At 34.1% G+C, this 21,269-nt stretch overlaps 1 protein-coding gene across 2 annotated transcripts in view; it reads left to right on the top strand.

Annotated features, from left to right (window-relative positions):
* Positions 1-5,836: 5,836 nt before the first annotated feature.
* Positions 5,837-21,269, top strand: part of LOC124102602 (bifunctional heparan sulfate N-deacetylase/N-sulfotransferase 3) — a 171,628-nt gene continuing 156,195 nt past the window's right edge. Inside the window, exons 1-2 of one of the 2 annotated variants that reach the window (XM_058583739.1) lie at positions 5,837-6,103; positions 18,438-19,574. In XM_058583739.1, coding sequence (XP_058439722.1) covers positions 18,594-19,574 — 981 coding nt within the window. In that variant the 5' untranslated portion in view covers positions 5,837-6,103; positions 18,438-18,593. Of the gene's footprint in view, positions 6,769-18,437; positions 19,575-21,269 lie in introns of both variants that reach the window. The other variant, XM_046459054.2, reaches the window with a different exon arrangement.

Genomic DNA, 21,269 nt, shown 5'->3' with positions numbered 1-21,269 from the left:
GAATAGGTGATTGTGAGTGAAATTTTTAAGGAAAGAGAATAATTAGTTACATAGTTAATCTAGTGCTCCAGAAAGCAATATGGTGGCAAACACAAATACCTTTCCAGAATATGTTATTAGTACTGTTGAAATTAAACTCTTTGACATATACTCTCTACCCTTAACTCTATGTTACCCTGGACACTCTACAGTTGTGTGTCTGTGTGTGTGTGTGTGTATGTGTGTTTTTTCCAGTGCTGAACAAAAGGAAGAAATTAGACCAAGTATCAGGATTCACTGAAAATTAGTCCAAATGGTAAGTCTCTCTGATGCCTTACACTCTCCATCACTTCTCATATTTTCAACTCCTCCCCAGAATAGGTCAGGTTACCTAATAATTCATCTTCTGTACTCTGTGTGTTTTTACTGTGGCACTTACAACAGTAAGTGGTATTATAAGTCATGTTGTAACTAAATTAACTGCATAGTAATTACTCTTAAATAGTAATGTGAAATCAGGATATCAGGGACTTCTACATATCTATCTTACCACTAAATTTATGCAGCACATTGTAGACATATTTATGCATACCATATATATATATATATATATATATATATATATATATATATATATAGATGTTACAACATAAAAAATAAACCTTGTAGAATAAAATTTCTGCTTTTTATTTATTTATTTTTTCTTTTTCTTCTCTCCTCCCATCCCACATTTAAATATTACCATCTATGTTTTTAGATTTTGGAACATAACATGTAATTCCTGAGTCTGGTTTTCTACTTCTCCCCAAATATAATAATATCCACTTTGTTGTGCTTTTATGCCAATTGGGTAAAACAGCATATGTGAAGCTCTGATATACAGCAATTGTCTATAATTTTTGTCTCACTCTCATGTTTTTTGCTAATTATTGTGTAGAGGGTGCTGTATGGTTGCTATTAAATGGTAGAATTCTTAGGTAAAAACACAAAAAAAGACAACAATGAATACAAATATAAAATGACCAAGACTGAGATCAGGTATTGCTAACATAGAGTTTGTAGCAATACAAAATTTAATTGATATAGCTATTCTTGCTTCCTTTGATTTAAATTCTGTCCAATACTAAAAAGTCTAGTTTTCTATATTGACTTAACAGTTAAGATTTTTTTCACAGGACCAGAAAATTTTGCCTCCAGAGTAGTCAGGTTGGAATAGAAAAATAATTCTGTTACAACCCCAGGCCCTTAACCTAGTTTATTATTTTCTTCTGCTGTAAATAAAAAGCTATTACAAGTTTTATAACTCTTAGAGGACCAATATTAACCATGTACCCCTACTCTGTACAGTAAGAGATTTAAGTTCTGCATACACAATTTATATATAATACCATAGACACAAACTAACAGAATCTTTCAAATATTAATTCTTAAACATATTTTGCCTAATAGGCTTAAAGAAAATAAAATTTTTAGAATTGAATTAATTTGTCCAATAAGTATTTATTTGTCTTTTCCAGAAGACTTAACCATATTCTGTGGAAGGAACATAAAATGTTCATATATCCCAATGATTAAAACGGTATTCTCTGTTGACCACCAATTATTATAATTTTGTTTCCTTTAGGTATATGTGTTTGATTTCAAGTGTGCCTTGTAAGAAAAGTGAATAAGAGTATTTCTCCCAGAATGCAAAAATGTTGAACAATATTGAAATTTCAAACTGGATGAATGGGGTTCTTATTGTCTATTGCTTCTATTGCTACTAAGAACACTTGTTCTTGTTTGAGGAATGAAACTAAGTATGCATAAATTGTCTTTTTTTCCCAATTAAATTTTCGTTTTTTGTACTCACACTTTCGTAATGCAAATGTTTGGTGGAGAATTCAATCAAAAAGCCTCCAGCTTAAGAATATTGAATCTGTTAATCCAGGATATACAGGGTATCTCAATTTTCTCTGCTATTTTTCTTCATTGTAAGAACTTTTCATTTCACTATTTCAGAAAAGTACTTTCAGAGGAACAAAACAATATTAATCCATACAACTCTTACTTGTTAAAAATTTATTATTTTCTTTAACCCATTTAAATTCAAGGATCAGATATAATGGAGAAACATCAGAGTAAGTTGCTAGTGAGTGAAAGTATTCTGAGGTGTTTATGAAGCCTGTTTTCAGATAAATAGAGAAATCATCCATTTTTCTCTGACAGTGAATCTGTTTTGCACTGCATGGCATGAGGCCAAACTATAAAATGATATTTTAATGTTGTAAGCTAGATCAAAGAAACACCTTAATGATGTTTGGTCCTGCCTGAATATTAAGAGATAGCTTTGAAGACTCACACAATATGTTTTACAATCTGATGATTGCTTATATTTCCTCATTAAAATGGAGCAAAAGTTCTTTCAATGGTTTATGCTAAGCCTATAGGTATGAGTGTTTTTACTACCAAATAGTCATCATCCAAGTCTTGTAATTAACTACATAGCTTATGATTAGAACATTAAAGTTTAAACTAGTATCATATAGGGAACAGCACTATTTTTGAGTACAGAACATTTAAAAGTTGAGAAGAAACAGAAAATAATGAATAAAGTATCTTTATAGCTAGGAATTTTTTAAATTGAAATAATAAAACAAGGTTACTCCATTCATCAGGGACAATGTAAACCATTACCTGTTAAGAAAAAAATATTCCTCTTCTTTAGTGTATATTAAATGAATATAGGTTGATGTGCAAGGAAAATGAACTAGGGATTGTGGAAGTCTTCAAGGACGTTTCACTCTCCAGTTTCCACTCTCTTGGTAGTGTTTACTATGCTAAAGGCTCTCTATTTTTAAATAAGTCATGTCTTTTCCTTGTTTTCTGAAGTGATTTTATTGGAAAAAATTAAAATACTGAATTTATTGTTTATTATGATTTAAAAAAACAAGGAAGTAGTTTACAGAAATAAATGTTCATTTATAAAAATATATAAAGGGCTGAATGTTCTATCTGATATGTGGATGCTAGCTTACAATTGGAGGTGGGAGAAATAGAAAACTTTGGATTAGACAAAGGGGAATGAGGGGAAGGGAGGAGAATGGGAATAGGAAAGATAGTGAAATGAATTGGACATTACTTTCCTGTGTACATATATGAATATACAAACACTTTAATTCCACATTGTGTACAACCAGAAGAATGGGATGTTATACTCTATGTATGTATAATATGTCAAAACACATTCTACTGTCATGTATAACTAATAAGAATAAATAAACAAATAAAAACATATAAAGATAAACTCTGTTTTCAAGAATACTATAATGCAATAGATCTCGAAATATGGACTCATATAAGCAGCATTTGTATAACCTTAACACTTAGTAAAACACAAATTCTCACGCCCCAACCTGGATCTGAACTAGAAACTCTGAGGGTGGGGCCCATCAATAAAACAGAATAAACCCTCCAGGTAATACTGATACACACTAAAGTTTGAAAATAACTGTTCCAATCTAGTCTACTAAGATTTAAATTTTGGGTGGTTTGTAAAATATGATGGGACCTTTTGTATTACAAGTTCAACTTTGTTTATTTTTCGTAGGAAATATTTGCAAGGAGACCTAGAGGGAGCTATATTTCTGGGGCTTAAATGTCACATGTGCACAGATGAAAACTTCTGAAATAAAGCTATGAAATTTGACTATGTCATGGGGAAAGATGGCATCAGTTGTCTATACTTCCAGATGGATGGTTGAAAGCAGCAGAAGCTGGTGAAGGCAGCAACTCTCCCCAAAACAATTTGATTATTCCTTCAGTCCGAACTATAAAATAAAACCTCAAAATACAGTCATAAATACACTACATGCCTTATTCTGTAGGAGAGGTTTACTTCTTTTCTTGTTGTTCTTATACAGAGAAGAGAGAAAAAGAAGAAATGTGAATGGCATTTCTAAATATACCTATGTACTTTGAGACATTAAAAAATGTGTGGACTTATGAATCTTGTCCATTCCCTGAAATCTGTGGAAGAGCTCAAACTCCTTTCCCTTAATCAATACATTAAAAGCAACTGAAGGACAAGAAATGCTTCTGCTTTTTCTTTCCTTTCCCTCTGTATTATTCTATTCCTAGGGCAATTTAGTAGGTATTCAATACATTTTTTTTGATAACTAAAATAATGAATGCTATGGATGCTCTGAAGATATGGTAGACACTCTGGAGTAAGGAAAATGTAAAAATAATGTAGGTTTTCTTTTCTTTTTAATTTTTTTGTGGTGCTAGGGATTGAACCCTGGACTTTGCACATGCTAGAAAACTATTACTAAAGTAAGTTACTAGCCCATGTAGGTTCCTAAAATTCCTAATAGATACAAGACTCCTAAGGGAGACACCAACTAAAGATTAAAATGAATAAAGCCAATCTGATACATGTCATCTGGCCAAATAATTGTACCTGCCTGACATTTTTCTAGGCTCCCAGAGGAGCAATGGCTTCAGTCACTTTATATACTGTTCTATACATGGAACAAGAAATATATACAACTTTCAGGCCTTTAAAAAATCTAACGAATTCAATCATATTGTGATGTATTTGAGAATCTCATTGTATATATCCAAAAGTTAAACAACCTAAATATTTTATTTCTATATCCTTTGAGTCTCTTTGAACCTGATGATTAGAAAATTTAGTCCAACCTGCTTACACCAAATGTGAATTTACTAATTCTTGTATGAAAATAGCCAGATGTAGAACTTGTTTCAGCCATAGCAACATTCAGAGCTCAACAATCTTCATCTGGGCTTTTCTTTCTTTCCAACAGCCAGGTCTTCCTTCCTCTAACATTGGCTTCGTTTTCTGACTTCACATGGTACACAGAAGGTCTAAGCTCAGATCTTCCCTGTGCAAAGTCTAGAGAAGTCCACTTGTTTAAAGAAGGCAAAAACTTCCCCCAGAATGATGCTCTTTTGTCTTTGGTCTCCCATTCTTGATCACACACCAATCCCAGTGGCAGGAAGACATAACACTACCACTGGCCACACCTGAGTTAGTATCTGCTCTGACCCAACAAGTCAGAGCAGATACTAACATCACCTGAAGCAAATGGGTTGCCGAGTGGGACAATGGTTGCATCCTCCAAAATAAATTTCTATAGAAGATTGAGCACTGGGAAATAAATGCACAAAGGTCCACAACAAGTTATCATTAGTAGATGCTCCACAACAAGTTATCATTAGTAGATGCCACTAACTATGACTTTCACGTGTTGTATTGGTGGGGTCAAGTGAGATTTTAAAGAAATCATTCGACTTAGGCTCCTAATTAAACTATAGTTTTGGAGAAAATAACTTGAATCCAAAATGTCATCTACAAAATATCATCTCATTTGTTGGCCCCCCCACTTGTCTTCAGGGACTGGTTAGAAATGACAAGCAGAGCAAACTCTGAGTTTGCAACCATGCAGCAGCCCCACCGTGCTGCCCTGTCCAATGCCAATGACAGAAGCGCGACCAGTGGGGATCATACTGGTGCGCCCTTATCTTCCGCTACCGCCTAGGGGCCCCGCATCCGTTTCCCTGGCGGCATAACCCGGCTCATCCTAGGCTGCTTTCATCAATCCTTCTGGAGGGGCGTTCAGAACGGGCAGCCTAAGGAGGGACAGCAAGGTCTCCAGGAGGCCAGAGAAGCCAGATAAGCGGGGCCACCCTGGTGGGTGGGTAGCTGGCAGATGGAGGAGGCTCGCGTCCGGGGTCCCCGCCTCCGCCCCTTCCCCCGCGGGTGCGCGCCGGCTGGGAGCTGGGAGGCGGCGGCGGCGCCCGCCGCGGGAGGCGGCGTGAGAGCGGCGGCGGTGGCGGTGCGGCCGGGTGGGTCTTGGAGACACGGTTTGCATCCAAGAGAGTACAGGAGTACCCAGCACGACCCCTGCGCTGGCCCAGCAGCCACTCCCCGAAAGGCGCTGCCCGCGCTGACCACCCAGTCGCGTCTCCTATCGGCTGGGTTGGCAGGGACGCCGGGAGGACAGGGTCTTTCCTGTTGGACTGGAGTACAGCTCCGCCGGTATACAGCAGGGCAGCCTCCGGGAGCCGCGGAGGCCGAGAACCCGGGAAGGAAGATGCCTGCAGATCGCTGCAGCCCGAGGTAATCACGATGGATGACCGGACAGGTCCTCGCCTAAAAACCGAACCGGGCGAGTTGAAATGCGGACTCCAGAGGTGGCACCGCGATCAGAACAAGTTTCTTGGGGTTTGAAATGAAAGTGTCTTGAAATTGGCACTCGTTTTGATTATCAGCCTTTACTGTTCTGTTTTAAATAAGTTTATTTAAACAATAAAAAAATAGTTTCATGAGAGACTGTGGGCTTGTAAATATAATCGTAAAAGTTTTGCATGTTGTGGTTATTTGCTTATGCATATTTATTAACGTGTTAACTCTCCCACTAGTCAGAAAATTGACATTTAAAATATTCTTTGAGGAACATTACAAGTTCGTTGTTGCGTGCAGACATTGTGTTATTTATCAGCTTAGTTAACATCTGTCTTCCTGAAGTAGTACCAAAGCCGGGTCCCTTGACGATGGGTCTTGCATGTGACACTCTTGCCCTCTAGTGCCTCACCAGCTTGGTAGCAGTTTGATGGCAAATATTAATAAGATGTTACATAACAAGGATTTTGGGCCAGGATTGGTATTGCTGCCACTTGTAAAGCCAAAAATTCTGAGCCGATGGTAACAGATGCTGTTTCGGGTTATTGTATGTCTATTGAAACTTTCTCCAACATTTTGAACTCTTCGAATTTTAATTCCAGGTAAGGATATCTGTTTACTTACACTATATATTAATGGCTTTACTCATAAGTGTAGGGGCTGTTAGTAACAGATAACAACTTTGTTTTCAGTTAATTAAGAATTTCAGGATTAAACAAGTGACTCATTTTATTCTTTAAGAAGTAGAGCATTTTGGTTAAGTTAGCTAACAATCTAAAATTGTCCTGTAGTACATTTGTTAAACAGATGACATGTCTTTTGTCTCTGTAGAATTTTGGGAGTGATATCAAAAATTTAAACTATAGCTATTTGTTTATCTATACAGTAATGGTACTCAGCGAAGCTTTGTATTTAATGCAGTTTATTTTATAACCATTTTTAAGATTATATGAGTAAAAAATTAAATGTAGCTGGAAAGATTGAGTAACCATAAGTATTGAATGTACAGCTTTAAGTTAAAGAAAATAGGTATATCTCCTATTTAATATAGCCAGTTTGGGGGAGGGGTTGGGGAAGAATTAAAATACTTTCCTTAAAGGGTTTAACCACATAGTCTTTCATATATCTGGGCACAGTTTTCGCCTCAAAGTTATTTAAAGTTAAAATTTTATATGTACTTTTATAAAAAATATTTGGATATAGCAACATATATAATCTGAAGTTTTGAGTAAAACAATTCAAAGCAATATAAATGTCTATTTTTCTAATATTTAGTAAGATAGAAATGAAATATTGAGTTGTGTGAAACTGACCTCAAATTTCTTCTTTTTTTTTTTCCTTTTGCTCTTAGAAAATATCATGTTATCAAGTATTGAACAGTTACTCATCACGAGAGAGCAGAAAGATGAAAGGAAAACTGATATTTAGCTGAAGGGATTTTTTCCCCTCTTGCTTCAGCCATATCAATTTTGTATTTGAGAAGGAAGTTTCAATAATATATTTGAATGAGACTTTTTAAAAATAAGTACTGAACATAATAAGAGATTGCCCTAGCAAAGGTCTTTTATTTTCTTCATTCTCTAGTTAACACAGATTCTATCATTTCTGCAATATAGTTATTGTTTTCTTTATTATCTTGATTGTAAAACAGAAGGCTTGTGTCTTTGTGTAAGTGAGAAATGTGAACTGTTATATGAGCTAATATTTTTCTTCATAGTCTTTAGAATGAAGGTTTCTCAGGTTACTAAAATGTTTCTGATAACAAAAACTTTTATCTGTTTCTGAAGAGATTTGGTATAGTTTAATTTGGTTGAGTAATAGTGTACTTTCTCCTTTAATATATTTTCTTGAGCAAAATGTTTATTTCCAAAGTTATAACAAATATTCATTTTTGGTATACCTGAAATATCTATTGAGAAGAAGAGATAACAAGATATTTGATTTTTTTTTCTGGATTATACCTTCTGATGAAAAATTACTGAGTCACAATCTAAATATTAAATGCTTGACTTATCATTTCAAAGTTTTAAAATTATAAAGAGGTGATAATATGTTCTTTTAGTTCTGGGAGTCTGATTAGATGTCTTCTTTGAAAATTGGTTGAGTCTTAGCTGCTTTTTGCTTATTAGGGCCAACTTGTAAACTTCCATGTGCATTGTTGAGATACAAAGTATAAACAACGAAAACTATATGTGAATAAATACTTTGTGACTTTTATGTACTTATAAAAAGAGGGAAGTAGAATTACCAATAAAAGCAGTATTCTAAATTACATGAATGCCTTGAATATCTAATAGCTTAACAGTTAGACAATGGGGGAAAGCAGTAGAACTTTACTTCCCCATGTGGTGATAAGCATTCACATTGAAACCTGAGAACGTAATCAGATGAAGAGATGCCACCAGGCTACAAAAGTAGCAGCCTGCAATATAATGATAATTAGTTTGAACAATACTTGAAATTATTTTATGACTGAAATTCCTCTTAGAACTGTAGTGAAAAATTGATTTTAGAGTCTGTTGGTTTGTCTGGTTTTAATAAAACATATATCCTTGGGTACCTGGATATCACAATGAGTGATTTATCCCTTATTGTTACTCTATAAACACTTTCATAAATTTCACATAAATTACATGACTAAAAAAAGAAAAAGAAGTTCAATCCTACTACAAATAATGCCTAAAGTACATCATTTCATATAATCTCTTACAAATAACTTAAGGCTGTAACTCTTTAGTACCTATTGCTAAATAAAAGCTTAAATATCAAGTATTGTAGTTCTATTCTACAATTCTTAATCATGTCAACAATACCCATCCATTTTACATATACTTCAATCTTTAATCTTTTTTTTTAATGGTGTTTGAAAATAAAATGAAAATAGACTGTATTCTAGGCCTGGCTCTACCATGAGAGAGAGTGTTTTTGAACAGCCCCCTTGTGGGTCATGGGCCTTGGTTACCTCACCTGTAGAATGAATATATGAAAGACTCTTTCCTTTCTGTTTCTTGTCTAAAACTATAGAAATTGATATTGATAATAGCACAAATACATATGAAGAAGCATTATAGAATAATACAAAATTTAACTTGTTGATGAATGCTTTGTTGAGGTTTTTACTAGTAGAGATGTAGGCTGTTAAAGTAAGTTAACATTTGAAGAATATTTACATTGTGCAAGCTCATCTAGTCTTAACAAAGATGATTTGAGTTAAATAGTATTCCCATTTCAAAAATGAGGAAAGTGAGACAATGAGTGATTACTTACCTGTATAAGAATACATCCTTAGCAAGTTGTAGAGCTGATATCCAATCTTGAGTCTGGCTTCAAATGAACATGTCTTTTATCACTATATTACATTTTCTCTCAAATATTCATGCTTGATTTGCTTCTTAATATAATATAAGGAATCCATGCACCACTCTGAGCATTTTTGCAACTTCTATCCCTGCATTTGAAATAATCATCCATTCCTTCTGGAGGTATTTAATAAACGCCTACTTTTGTGCCAGTCATGAAAAAAGCAGTGCCCAGGACCATTAAATGTGGTGTCTTCTCTAATGAAATATATATGTCTTGTTTTGATTATTTATTTCTCTTTTCTTGTTACCCCAACTGGTGTGAGTGTCACTTTTCTAAAAGATGCCCAAAGAAACAGGAATTTTAAAATTGAACTTCTTCATTGATGCACTCATGGAATAAGAGGATTAGAATCAGGAACTATAATTTCCTCAGGACTCCTATCAAATTTCTGCATTGTTATTTTTTTCTACCTTTTTTTGTGTCATCATCTTTGTGAAGATTGACTGCTTTCCTTTCTGTAGTTTATGTAATCTGTCTGATCTCAAAATTTACATCTTATGGACCAGGTGGTTGCTTCACAATTATGTTGAAGGACAAAGATGTTAAGAGATAGATTAGATCCTTAAAACCGCATTGGCATTGCCCTGGTATTAAGCGTGCCTTTTCTAATTCAGTCTAAAAGGGAATAAGCAGACATTTTCCCCCTTAAGTCATACAGGCAGAACAAAAAGCAAATAGCAGTGGAATAGTTTTCTTCTTTTGCCTCACATCATAGCATAACACTGAGGGAGGTGAACAAAATGTATTCTTTCATTTATAATTTCTAAATACAAAGAGGGAGTGAACATTACAGTAGTCATTTTCCATTTAATGTACCTAACAAAGCTAATGCCCCCATGTGCAGCTTTTCTTCCATCCATCTTTCAAAATTCCTAGTTCTAAAGACAGAGTATATTCTTGGTTTTACTCCATGCAAATGAGTTTCTTACTTGCCTACCACAGCAGGGTTCAATTAACATGACACAATTTCACACATTCTTTCCCAAAGAAAAGCATGTTCTTTGTCAATTTTTAATATTACTAAATTACTTTTAGCAAATTCATGTAATGCATTTGAAGCCTCCAAATGTATTTTTCAATGCTATAAAATATTGCTAATTTTGAGGAATACTGTCAAGATCTTTTAAATATCTTTCATTTATGTTAGAACCTGAAGTTCTTTAGTTATTAATACTCATTTTCCAGATGGTAATCGTTTTTCACATTTCTTGTACTGCCAACTTTAACATGATTCTATTTCATTTAGAAATTGATTTTTACTCTGGGATGATGGTGGGTGTTAGTGAAAGAGAAAAGATAGGTTACATTGACAAGTAGGTAATTCCTCTTGTGGTTACTGCAATACTTTACGAAATGTATATTTGTATATATTCAGCTCTTCACTATGTATATGGAATATTCTGTGATTCCTCTCCAAATTAATTGTTACTTCTGCATTTTATTAATGATAAATTATTAAATATTTGCTAATGTTTTCTTGATGGAATGTTTTTAAAAACAGTTACACTGCAAAGCAACACTAGTCACACTGAAATCTGAAAAAATCTAAGAATGAGAAAATCAGATATTTGAGTAAGATTCAATGAAAGATACATCCTGGATGTGCCTGATTTATGGCTCTGGTCAAGATGGTCAGTGCTATTCACAATGTTTATATTATTGCCTTGAGTGTTTGAGTCCAATATGATTGATGGAGGTCCTCATTCATGAAGGATGGTTTGACTTGAATATTGCCCTGGTTTGTGAATGCAACTGCTATTTATACAATTTGGTAGAGGACTTTATTTTACTCATTTCTATAAGTTTTCAAAGAGAATGCATTCTTAAACAAAGCACTGTGTTATACATTAAAAATAAAGAAGATTTTACAGATGCTTCCAGTATGTGGAGAAAGAGTATGCAGAATATCACATGTTGGTGAAGTACGCTACAGAGGTACAGGGTGGTGTGAGTGTTTAACAGGGAGGTTTTACAGGTCTAGGGGAACAGGGAAGACTTGTGAGGTAAGGGCATTTACACTTGGAACCATAGGATTTACAGGATGCATTCAGATGAAGAAATAAAGTAAATCATTTTTAGACAAATGTGACAGCATGTGAGAATCACTGAGATAGAAAAGAGATTGGACCTTTTTAAGGAACTGAAAGAAGACACACTTGCCTGGAATGTGCAAGAGGAGTATGCCATCTAATCAGGTCTGAAGGGTAAAAATGGGAAGAATACCACATAGTGTCTCATGGGTATGTATAGAAATTTGTATTTTAATGCCACGCTGAAAAATAATTAGAGGGATCTAAGAATATTTGTAGTAAGATTAGTTGTGAAAATGACTAGTGAACGTGCACTAAGGGTTTCTAAAGGGCAGCTACCAAAAATTTTCATTTAGGTAGATTTACAGAAACCATAGAAGCCCATCCTTGGTCCAGAGATCTAAAGTAAGATGGGTCTCTAAGCAATAGTTCTTAGATCAAGTGAGTAATGTTGCCTGAATAAGAATGGAAGTACATTGGATCCAGTGAGTTTGGGGGAAATGGAAGTTAGAAGTCTTGGGCTTATTTTGATTAGGGTTGAAATAAAATGTGTCAAGGATGACTTTAGATAATTGTGGGGAGAAAATGATGATTTTAAGAGGAAAAATCTTGAATACAATTGTGGCCAAGTTGAATTTGTGATCTGATTTCAGTGGAGCCCAACAGTGGCCCGTGTTTAATAAGAAAGAATACAGTAAATGTGATTTGTCATTACTATTTTATCAGGTTGATAGTTCAGTTGAAGTCCTAGAGGTTCAATGAAGGAGGTCTGAGTAACAAATAAATATGTGGAACTTATTGGAAAATAGATGGTAATGAGGACCAGGGAGTGTGTGACTCATCTGAGAAAAGAGTGAGGAGTAAGATGTCCCAGAATATGATGCCGGTTATGCCTATGACTGAGCCTCCTCCGTTGCTCAGAGACCCATCTCACTTTAGATCTCTGAACCAAGGATGGACTTCTGTGGTTCCTGTAATTCTACTTAAATGAAAATACTTGTAGCTTCCCTTTATAAACCACTAGTTCACTTTCACTGGCCATTTTCAGGATATTTCTCTGTTTTATTTCTAAAATAATCACCATAATAATTATAATAGTAAATTTTGATTGTTCATTTTATGTCAGACTCTTTTCTAAGACATTTTAATAGTTTGTCATAATTTTAATTAAAGCCCCATTAACTATCTACCATAATATACTGGTTTTAATAGGAGGATTCTTTAGGACCTAAAGGTAATAGCTGCCCAATATTCATTTCTTATATGTAACTAACATGTAAAAGGAGAGGGATGTGGCCATTGCCTTTGCAAGTGTATGTATATTTGATTCTGCCTGTCAAGAGTTCAAATTTCAATTCGACCTCTACTAGTAGTAACAACAACTCAGGTAAATTACTCTGCCTCTGAAGGATCTAACACAATGTTTTCACATACAAAAATTGCATTAAGGTTGTTTGTGATACTCTTGTTCTAATTCTACTTCTTGTATTGATGTGATTTCCTTCAGTGTGCCCTAGAGGAAATTCTGATGATGTCCTGATGTTTATAACTGCTCCATACCTTTCTCTACCTGTTTTTATTTAAGGATACCTGCTCTGGAATAAACAGTGGTTTGTTGATTTTGTAAGTTTAATATATAGTTTCCTGGTCATTCAGCATATTCTACTTATCATAATTTGTACAGGGTGAGGAATTCAACCGCAGTCATCAGTGTTATAGTTATGATCAAGGCAGTTTAAACCATAGGAACTCTGGCATGCAGGCTAGTGTGCTTGTTCTTCAGTTACTCAAGAAACCTCCTGATCAAGCAAAGTTCTAAAATTTTGCATATATTTTTGTGAGGATACTGCCAGAACACAATCATCACTATACTAAAGTGTTTAACTCTTGGTCTTGTTTTTTAAAAATGCTTTTATACATTTTCTTATTTGAAAAATTATTGAAAATAATAGGAGCATGTAGCTTTGGCAATTTGAGTCTAGCTCTAAACTTATATTTAACAAGATTTGTGATAAAGACTTCAGTGAGGATAAAGGCAGTGGTGGGTAAGTGGATTTGGTCAGGAAAGCCTTTTCTGAGGAACTAAGTTTACATAGCACAGTGAGATTCATTAGTAACCCATCAGTTTCAATCATATGCTTGAAGTTAGTTTATAGGACATTGTGATTTTGTTACCTGACTACATATCATTTAGTTACTTCACCTGCCTGCATCTGAAATGTATATAACAAGCTAATTTCTACTCTGAGCTCCTGTTTCTAAGGCTGGCAAATTTATTTGTAAACAAAGCCTACAAACTTCTCCATCCATAATTTCTATTTTACTCCCAAGTATCTCTTCATTTCTGTTCTCCTTGATGATTACATTAGTTTAGGCTCACACCACTTTCTATATGGATTACTGCAGCAGCCCCTTGGCTGGGACTATCTTGACTATACCTACTTCTTCACTCTGTAGCGGACATTCTCTGTTCATATTTCTACTATTTGTCCATTCTGGATGTCACCGCTATGCTAATCATCTACAAACTCTTTTTGTTGTCCCTCTATGTTCAAATATTTTACATGTCAATACTCTTGTACTTAACAATTATTATCAAGGGCATTCATTAATCTGCAGCATTCTTTCAAACAAATGTTATCTATCCAGTTTCATCCTAACACATAGTGCCCCATAGTTTATTCTCACTCAGGCAAATTAACTATAACTATTTTATTTCTTCAATATGGCCAGTTTTTTTTTTTTTTCATTCTGTATTTTTCCCATCCCCATATCCAGGCCTTGCCCATGTCTTCTCAGGCACCATTACTGTTAGAAACTGCCACTGACTCTCCTAAGCTTTACTAATCTCCCCTACCCACACACTCTCTTTCTTCTGAAACCTGTAACATAGATAATCTTACAACTTTTACTATGTGCAGCATAATGTTGGTTTACAAGGCTCATGTCCCTCAATAGAGTCCATTTCTATAAAGGCAAGTTTAATTTTTTTTTTCTGACCCACAAACCCAGTCCCCTATTGGTATGTTTTTTTTTTTTTTAATTTTTTATTGTGGGTTGTTCAAAACATTACAAATTTCTTGACATATCATATTCCACACTTTGATTCAAGTGGGTTATGAACTCCCACCTTCACCCCATACACAGATTGCAGAATCACATCAGTTACACATCCATTGATTTACATATCGCCATACTAGTGTCTGTTGTGCTCCGCTGCCTTTCCCATCCTCCACCCTCCCCCCCCTTTAATTTTTAATAACTACTTAATGACTGATTATGGAATGATTAATTGATAGGTACCTTTAGTGGATGAAGGTTTATTGATATTATATTAGATTTATCATATGTTGGGTTGCTATAGTTATATTTACTTAGTGTACAGTAAAGCAGATGATAAGTTTATCAAATTTATGAGTAACTATAATCACATTTATAGTCATGTATAACTGTAAAAGTTATGACATTAGAGTACACTTCTAAGTGTCAAATTAATGGATAGGTATAACATGCCATTATATTCAATAACTTTCATGAATAGTCACTCTGGTCCTGGAACAAGGGAAACAATGAAGAACAAAAGAGGCATTAACTCTATCCTTTCAGGGCTTCTAGTCCAATTGGGAGAATGACTTTAAACAAAAATTTAATTATAATTATGGCAATAAGTACAAAGAAGAGATACTTTGCACAATGACCATGTGGACCTATTGGGTCTTACCAAGTTGAGAAGGCCAGAGAAAGTTTCATAGGAGAATTTTGTGGAGAAACTTAATCATCTATCTTAATACCTGCTCTAGTGATGTCCCTGCTGTGTGGAGCAGGCTCAGGAGAAGGTAGGGCCTTTGCCTCTGCCCACTGCTATAGTGACATCCACTGTAGAACTTCATCCTGGGATTTTCAGAACATAAACATAGCAGAAAATATGAAACAGTTGTTTCTGGGTAAGGAAAAATAATGCATTTAGAGAGTCCACACTAGAGATTAAAGTTGGCCACAGCCAAGTGAAATGTGCAATTAAAAACTGTTTGCAGGGCTGGGGATGTGGCTCAAGCGGTAATGTGCTCACCTGGCATGCGCAGGGCGCTGGGTTCGATCCTCAGTACCACATAAAAATAAAATAAAGATGTAGTGTCCACCAAAAACTGAAAAATAAATATTAAGAATTCTCTCTCTCTCTCTCTCTGTCTCTCTCTCTCTCTCCCTCTCCCTTCTCTTTTAAAAAAACTGTTTGCAGAAAATAGGAGAAACTTAATGTATCTATTTAAATTCATTAGACCAAATTCTACCCTCAGGGACATACAGTGGAATTCCTTTGGCATCAGAAAGTAAGTTGAAAAGTTTAATGGGGAAAAAAAGCTCTTCAACATTTTATACCTGTTAACAAAAAATATAAGTTTGATAGGTTCCTAATATCAGTTCTAAATAGTGAGTGAAAATATTTCTCACCCTTTGCCTCATCACTGATAAGTACTATATCACTTAAATACATTTTACTTCTGATGAAGGAAACAAATTGGGAAATGTTACATGAAATGCAAAATGAAGCAATACATCTCATATCCAGTCAAAAACATTTCACAGCTGAAATTGAAAGGTAGACAGGGAAAGATGTGGGATTTTGTATACTGCCATTAAACTCCATAATATCATATTCATAAACATGTAACAAATTCAAAAGTGTAATTACTTATCAAAATGAAATGACTGTAGTTACAATGAAAACTCCATTGTTCACGTAATGTTTTCATTTGCTTACATTACACATAGACCCGTACTAAGCTTGTTTAAAGAGTACAGCGTTATCCTTTATAGTAGCTTTATTTTAAAGCATGTCAAATCATTTGATGGCATTTTCCACAGCAGTCAGGCTGTGCACACACCTCACATGGCATACCAAGTACTCTTCAGCAAGATCTAAAGTGTTTCACAGACCTAAAGTATCCCTCACTTCCCCACATTATCCCTTTCCAATGACCACTAACATTTCATGATTATGTTGTAGGAAATGAGCCTGTATTGTACATATATGGCTAGCCAGACTCAACTGTCTATGACATTCTCCATGTGCTGATTAATTCTAATTCCTGAAAAATGTTCCTGTTACTATGCTTGTTCCCTAATCAGGGAAGTATAATGTCTGCCCGTGAGCTTTCATAACCATAAAGTTCTTTGTATCAAACTTCTTCATAATCTGGGTAAAATTTATTTTTTTAAGTATTCCTCACTTGTACCTCTACTTTTCATTCAGGTCCTTCACCCAATATTGTGCTCACTTCTGGCTCTATGACATCCCCAATATTTCAAGTGTTTATTTAAATTACTCTCATCTTTCAAGGTTTTTCCCAAGTTATGTCTCCCTGGAGCATTTTACATACTACTTCACTTACTGTAGTTTCTCTTTTTTCATCCCATTATAGTTTCTTGCCTATAATGCACAACCCATTTATTATGATTTTAGTCACTCTCTGCTTTAAAATTTATAACATTTCAAAGGAGTTATGCCAAACATTTGTATTTTAAACAGATAGTTACTCCATAAATATTTGAATGAATGACATAGATACCCTAAATATTTGAATAAACAATAATATAAATTACAAGTTAAATATCATAAATATTCTATTGTTATATTTCATAGTGCTTATATTATGTATAAAGATAAACATACATCATTTAAAACCTCCACTGCTTTTTTTTTACAGATAGATATTTCAGAATTTTAAAATGTAGAGTTCTTGGTAATCATTTATTTTAACCTCATCATTTTTTTGGAGGATATTGGGGACAGAATGGCAATTAAGAAGCAAGGCACAATGAATCCTAAACTTATGGCAAATATCAAGTACAATGTTTTCCACCAATGTTTGTTGTTTAACCAACTACCTAATAGCCTATCTTAAGTACAGCAAGGAGATTTTTCTTAATTTTTTTTTGCATGTGTTACATGATATCTCCTTGTATGAGACTCTGTGAAAGTCTAAAATGTACCCATGTTTCTTTCTAATTATTTTCAGTTGCTAAATTTTCAAAGGTTACTAAAATTTGAAACAGGTTTGAAATGACTGCATAACAAAGTGTTTCATGACATCTCAGTTGTTCTCATTGTTTAAAAAACCCACTTTTGTAGTCATTTTTTCATATAATTGCTGATATTTTCTCACAAAGCAGAAACAGAATGATAGAAAATAAATGTGTGAGTATGTATTCTCCAGAACATGATTGTCTACCTCCCCCACAGTGCATATCATGATACAACAGAGCTGTATGACCCCAAGAAGTGTTTCACTCCTCACATTTGTCTTATCACATAACCTAACTTTGTCAATATATAGTTCTAAAATGAACAGTTGGATTGTGGGATTATATCTGTATTTTGAAAGGGTTATTCTAATTAAATTAACTATTATTGGGTTGTTTCTTTGATTAATTTGAAATGTATGCTGAGTGACAAAATTTTTTGCCTTCATATTTTGGAAAAAAGACTTTTGTTTTAATTGTGTCAATTAATGAAACATGTCCAAACTTTTGTGAACTTTCAATGTGTGTAATTAAACATAAACTGCTTGAATATGCAATATATGATATGTATCTGGATGATAGGAAATGGCAGTGTAACCTTTCTGTGGTATTAGGTCTGTATTATCTCCAGAGTGTGATGCAAAGCCCAGTGTTTCTCTGTATTAGGGATAGTGACCTGGGTTCAGTGATACCCTTTTTCTCATTCCATATTTCCTTTGTCTTCATCCATATCTGGGAGAAGGAATGGAAAGTTTTCTAACCTATATCAGTTCCCCTCCTTCCTAGTCTGACACTAAATAACATAAAAATTTGCTCATTTTGATGCTGAAAACTGTTTTGTTTTATTCTGTTTTCAGACTGTATTTCCTGTGAGTCATAATCAAGCAATACAAATGTGCTGCAATGGTGACATAAACTATTGACTGAGACTGGGAAAGTACCTGAAACACCATCTTTTCTTTTCTTTTTTAAATGGTGCTTCTGTTGGAAGAGTCAAGGAAAACCTATACATCATGAGTTTTATCATGAGGCTTCACAGACACTTTCAAAGGACGGTTATTTTGCTTGCCACTTTTTGTGTGGCGAGCATTATTATTTCTGCTTACTACCTGTACAGTGGCTACAAACAGGAAAATGAACTCTCTGAAGTGGCTTCAGAAGTGGACTGCGGTGACCTCCAACACCTACCATATAGACTAATGGAAGTGAAGGCAATGAAGCTTTTTGATGCCTCAAGGACAGACTCCATAGTCCTTGTGTTTGTGGAGAGTCAGTACTCATCCCTTGGTCAAGACATCATTATGATTCTAGAATCAAGTAGATTCCAATATCACATTGAAATTGCTACCGGAAAAGGAGATCTCCCAGCACTTACAGACAAAACTAAAGGCAAATATGTTCTCATTATTTATGAGAATATTTTAAAATACATAAATATGGACTCTTGGAATCGAAGCCTTTTAGATAAATACTGTGTAGAGTATGGTGTAGGTGTCATTGGATTCCATAGAACTAATGACAAGAGTCTACAGAGCTTTCAGTTAAAAGGCTTCCCCTTTTCTATATATGGAAACCTTGCAGTAAAAGACTGTTGTATTAATCCTCATTCTCCCTTGCTCCGTGTGACCAAATCATCAAAGCTTGAAAGGGGTTCTTTACCTGGAACTGACTGGACGGTTTTTCAAATTAATCACTCAACCTACCAACCAGTAATATTTGCCAAAATAAAGACCCCAGAAAATCTTTCTCCTCCAGTCTCTAAAGGTGCTTTTTTTGCCACTATCATACACGACTTGGGTGTTCACGATGGAATTCAGAGAGTTCTTTTTGGCAACAACTTGAACTTTTGGCTGCACAAGCTCATTTTCATAGATGCCATCTCCTTCTTGTCAGGGAAGAAGCTGGAACTGTCCTTGGATAGATATATTCTCGTTGACATTGATGATATATTTGTGGGAAAGGAGGGAACCCGAATGAACACCAATGATGTTAAGGTAAGGTTCTATTATCTGAAAATCTATTATCTGAAAATTTAGTTCATATCTCAGGAGTGTTAACAACTGTCCTGGTTTGAATTAGGCCTAAAGAATTTTCTAGGACATGGGACTATTATTTTATTGTGAAAGTCTGGGATAGGCTACCATAATTGGCTATCGTATCTCTCACCTTAAAACACCTGCATAGATAGTATATCTACTGAACAAGAAAATAAAAGTTATACTAAAATATTGAACATTGTAAGATCCTGAAATGGTTTTCCTTACCTAATTATAATTACAGAGTAGAAATGATTTTTAGTTGCTCACTACAAACTGTCTACCTTGGAAAACTGACTAATCTGAAATTCGATGCATTTAAATATGACATTAAAGTGAATTTGTTTTGCAGATCTCATAAGTAGCAAGTTCAATATTTTTGAAAGTCAAATATATGTCATTTTATCTTAATATATTTTTGAAACTCTGAAAAATATGGGGAATTATGAGTATAAAAGCACATATATATACATATATATGTCTATATATGTGGGTTTAACTTGATTTTAGTGGATAATTCTAGTACATGCATGGATTCTATTATTCTACACTTAAATTATATTACATTTTTTATTGTGTGAAACTGCTTCTCTTAAAAAGAAAGCATTCCTTTAAAGGTAGTTTATTATTAACAATTAAATGGTTGTTTAATGTTAATCAAAGTCACAATTAAGATTATTTACATTTATCTTAGTTTTCCATTGAAAATGCTATAGGATTCCATCTCTGTTATAATATGTTATTGATTTTCCATAAATAAGAAATGTCCAAAGAATACATCTTGAAAATGACATCTCTTTTCTCTAATCACTGAAGTTTCTGGCAAAAAATATTAAGTTCATTGAACTACTTAAATGAGCTAAGGATACCAGAGGACCTATTTAATGTTCCTATAAGAAGATGTGAACATTAGAAAGAAACAAATGTCCATAGTAGAAATTAATTAATAAATAAGTTTTATTCGGATTTATTAAGTCTTTTGCAATTTACTTTAGCCAGTATTATCTTAAAAGCAAACTGGTAATTTAAATATTCATTTGTGGTTAAAGATTACAAATATTCTTATTATAAATAATAATACATTATTTTACTTCTATTTTTTCCATTTCCATTTATTGTTATGGAAAACATTTGCAATGCATATTTATTTATTCCATAAAATTTTTAGACTCCCCAAAATATGTTGGTATGGCATTTAAAAATATGCTAAATAAACTCTGAGCTTTGCATGAAATGCCCTAATATTTTACAAAATACAAAGTACTTTTTTCACTGTAAAGGTTAAGCCAATTTTTAGGAACACAAAAAAATTAAAGGCTTTGTATTCACATTAAAGACCTTAACATGTGTGGTTTATGAATTACTTGCATTTATGTAGGAAGATATTTTCTAAACCATTTGAAAGCTTTAAAAGACATGTTTGTTTGTTTGTTTCCATGCAATTTTTTGTTGTTTATTTTCAATGATGTGCCTGTTAACATTTCACACATTCACACATCATCCACCTTAAAGAATGTGCTATTGAAATGATCAGTGTTTTTTATGTAATTTTTAAATTTATATATGACACTAGAATGAATTACAATTCTTATTACATATATAGAGCACAATTTTTCATATCTCTGGTTGTATACATAGTATATTCACACCAAT

The sequence above is a fragment of the Marmota monax genome, unplaced genomic scaffold (assembly GCF_021218885.2).
Source record: "Marmota monax isolate L192 unplaced genomic scaffold, Marmota_monax_Labrador192_F-V1.1 WCK01_AAM20220418_F8-fsc00002, whole genome shotgun sequence".
Classification (NCBI taxonomy): Eukaryota; Metazoa; Chordata; class Mammalia; order Rodentia; family Sciuridae; genus Marmota; species Marmota monax.
Note: the sequence above shows the minus strand (reverse complement) of the source record. Positions and strands in the feature narration are given on the sequence as shown.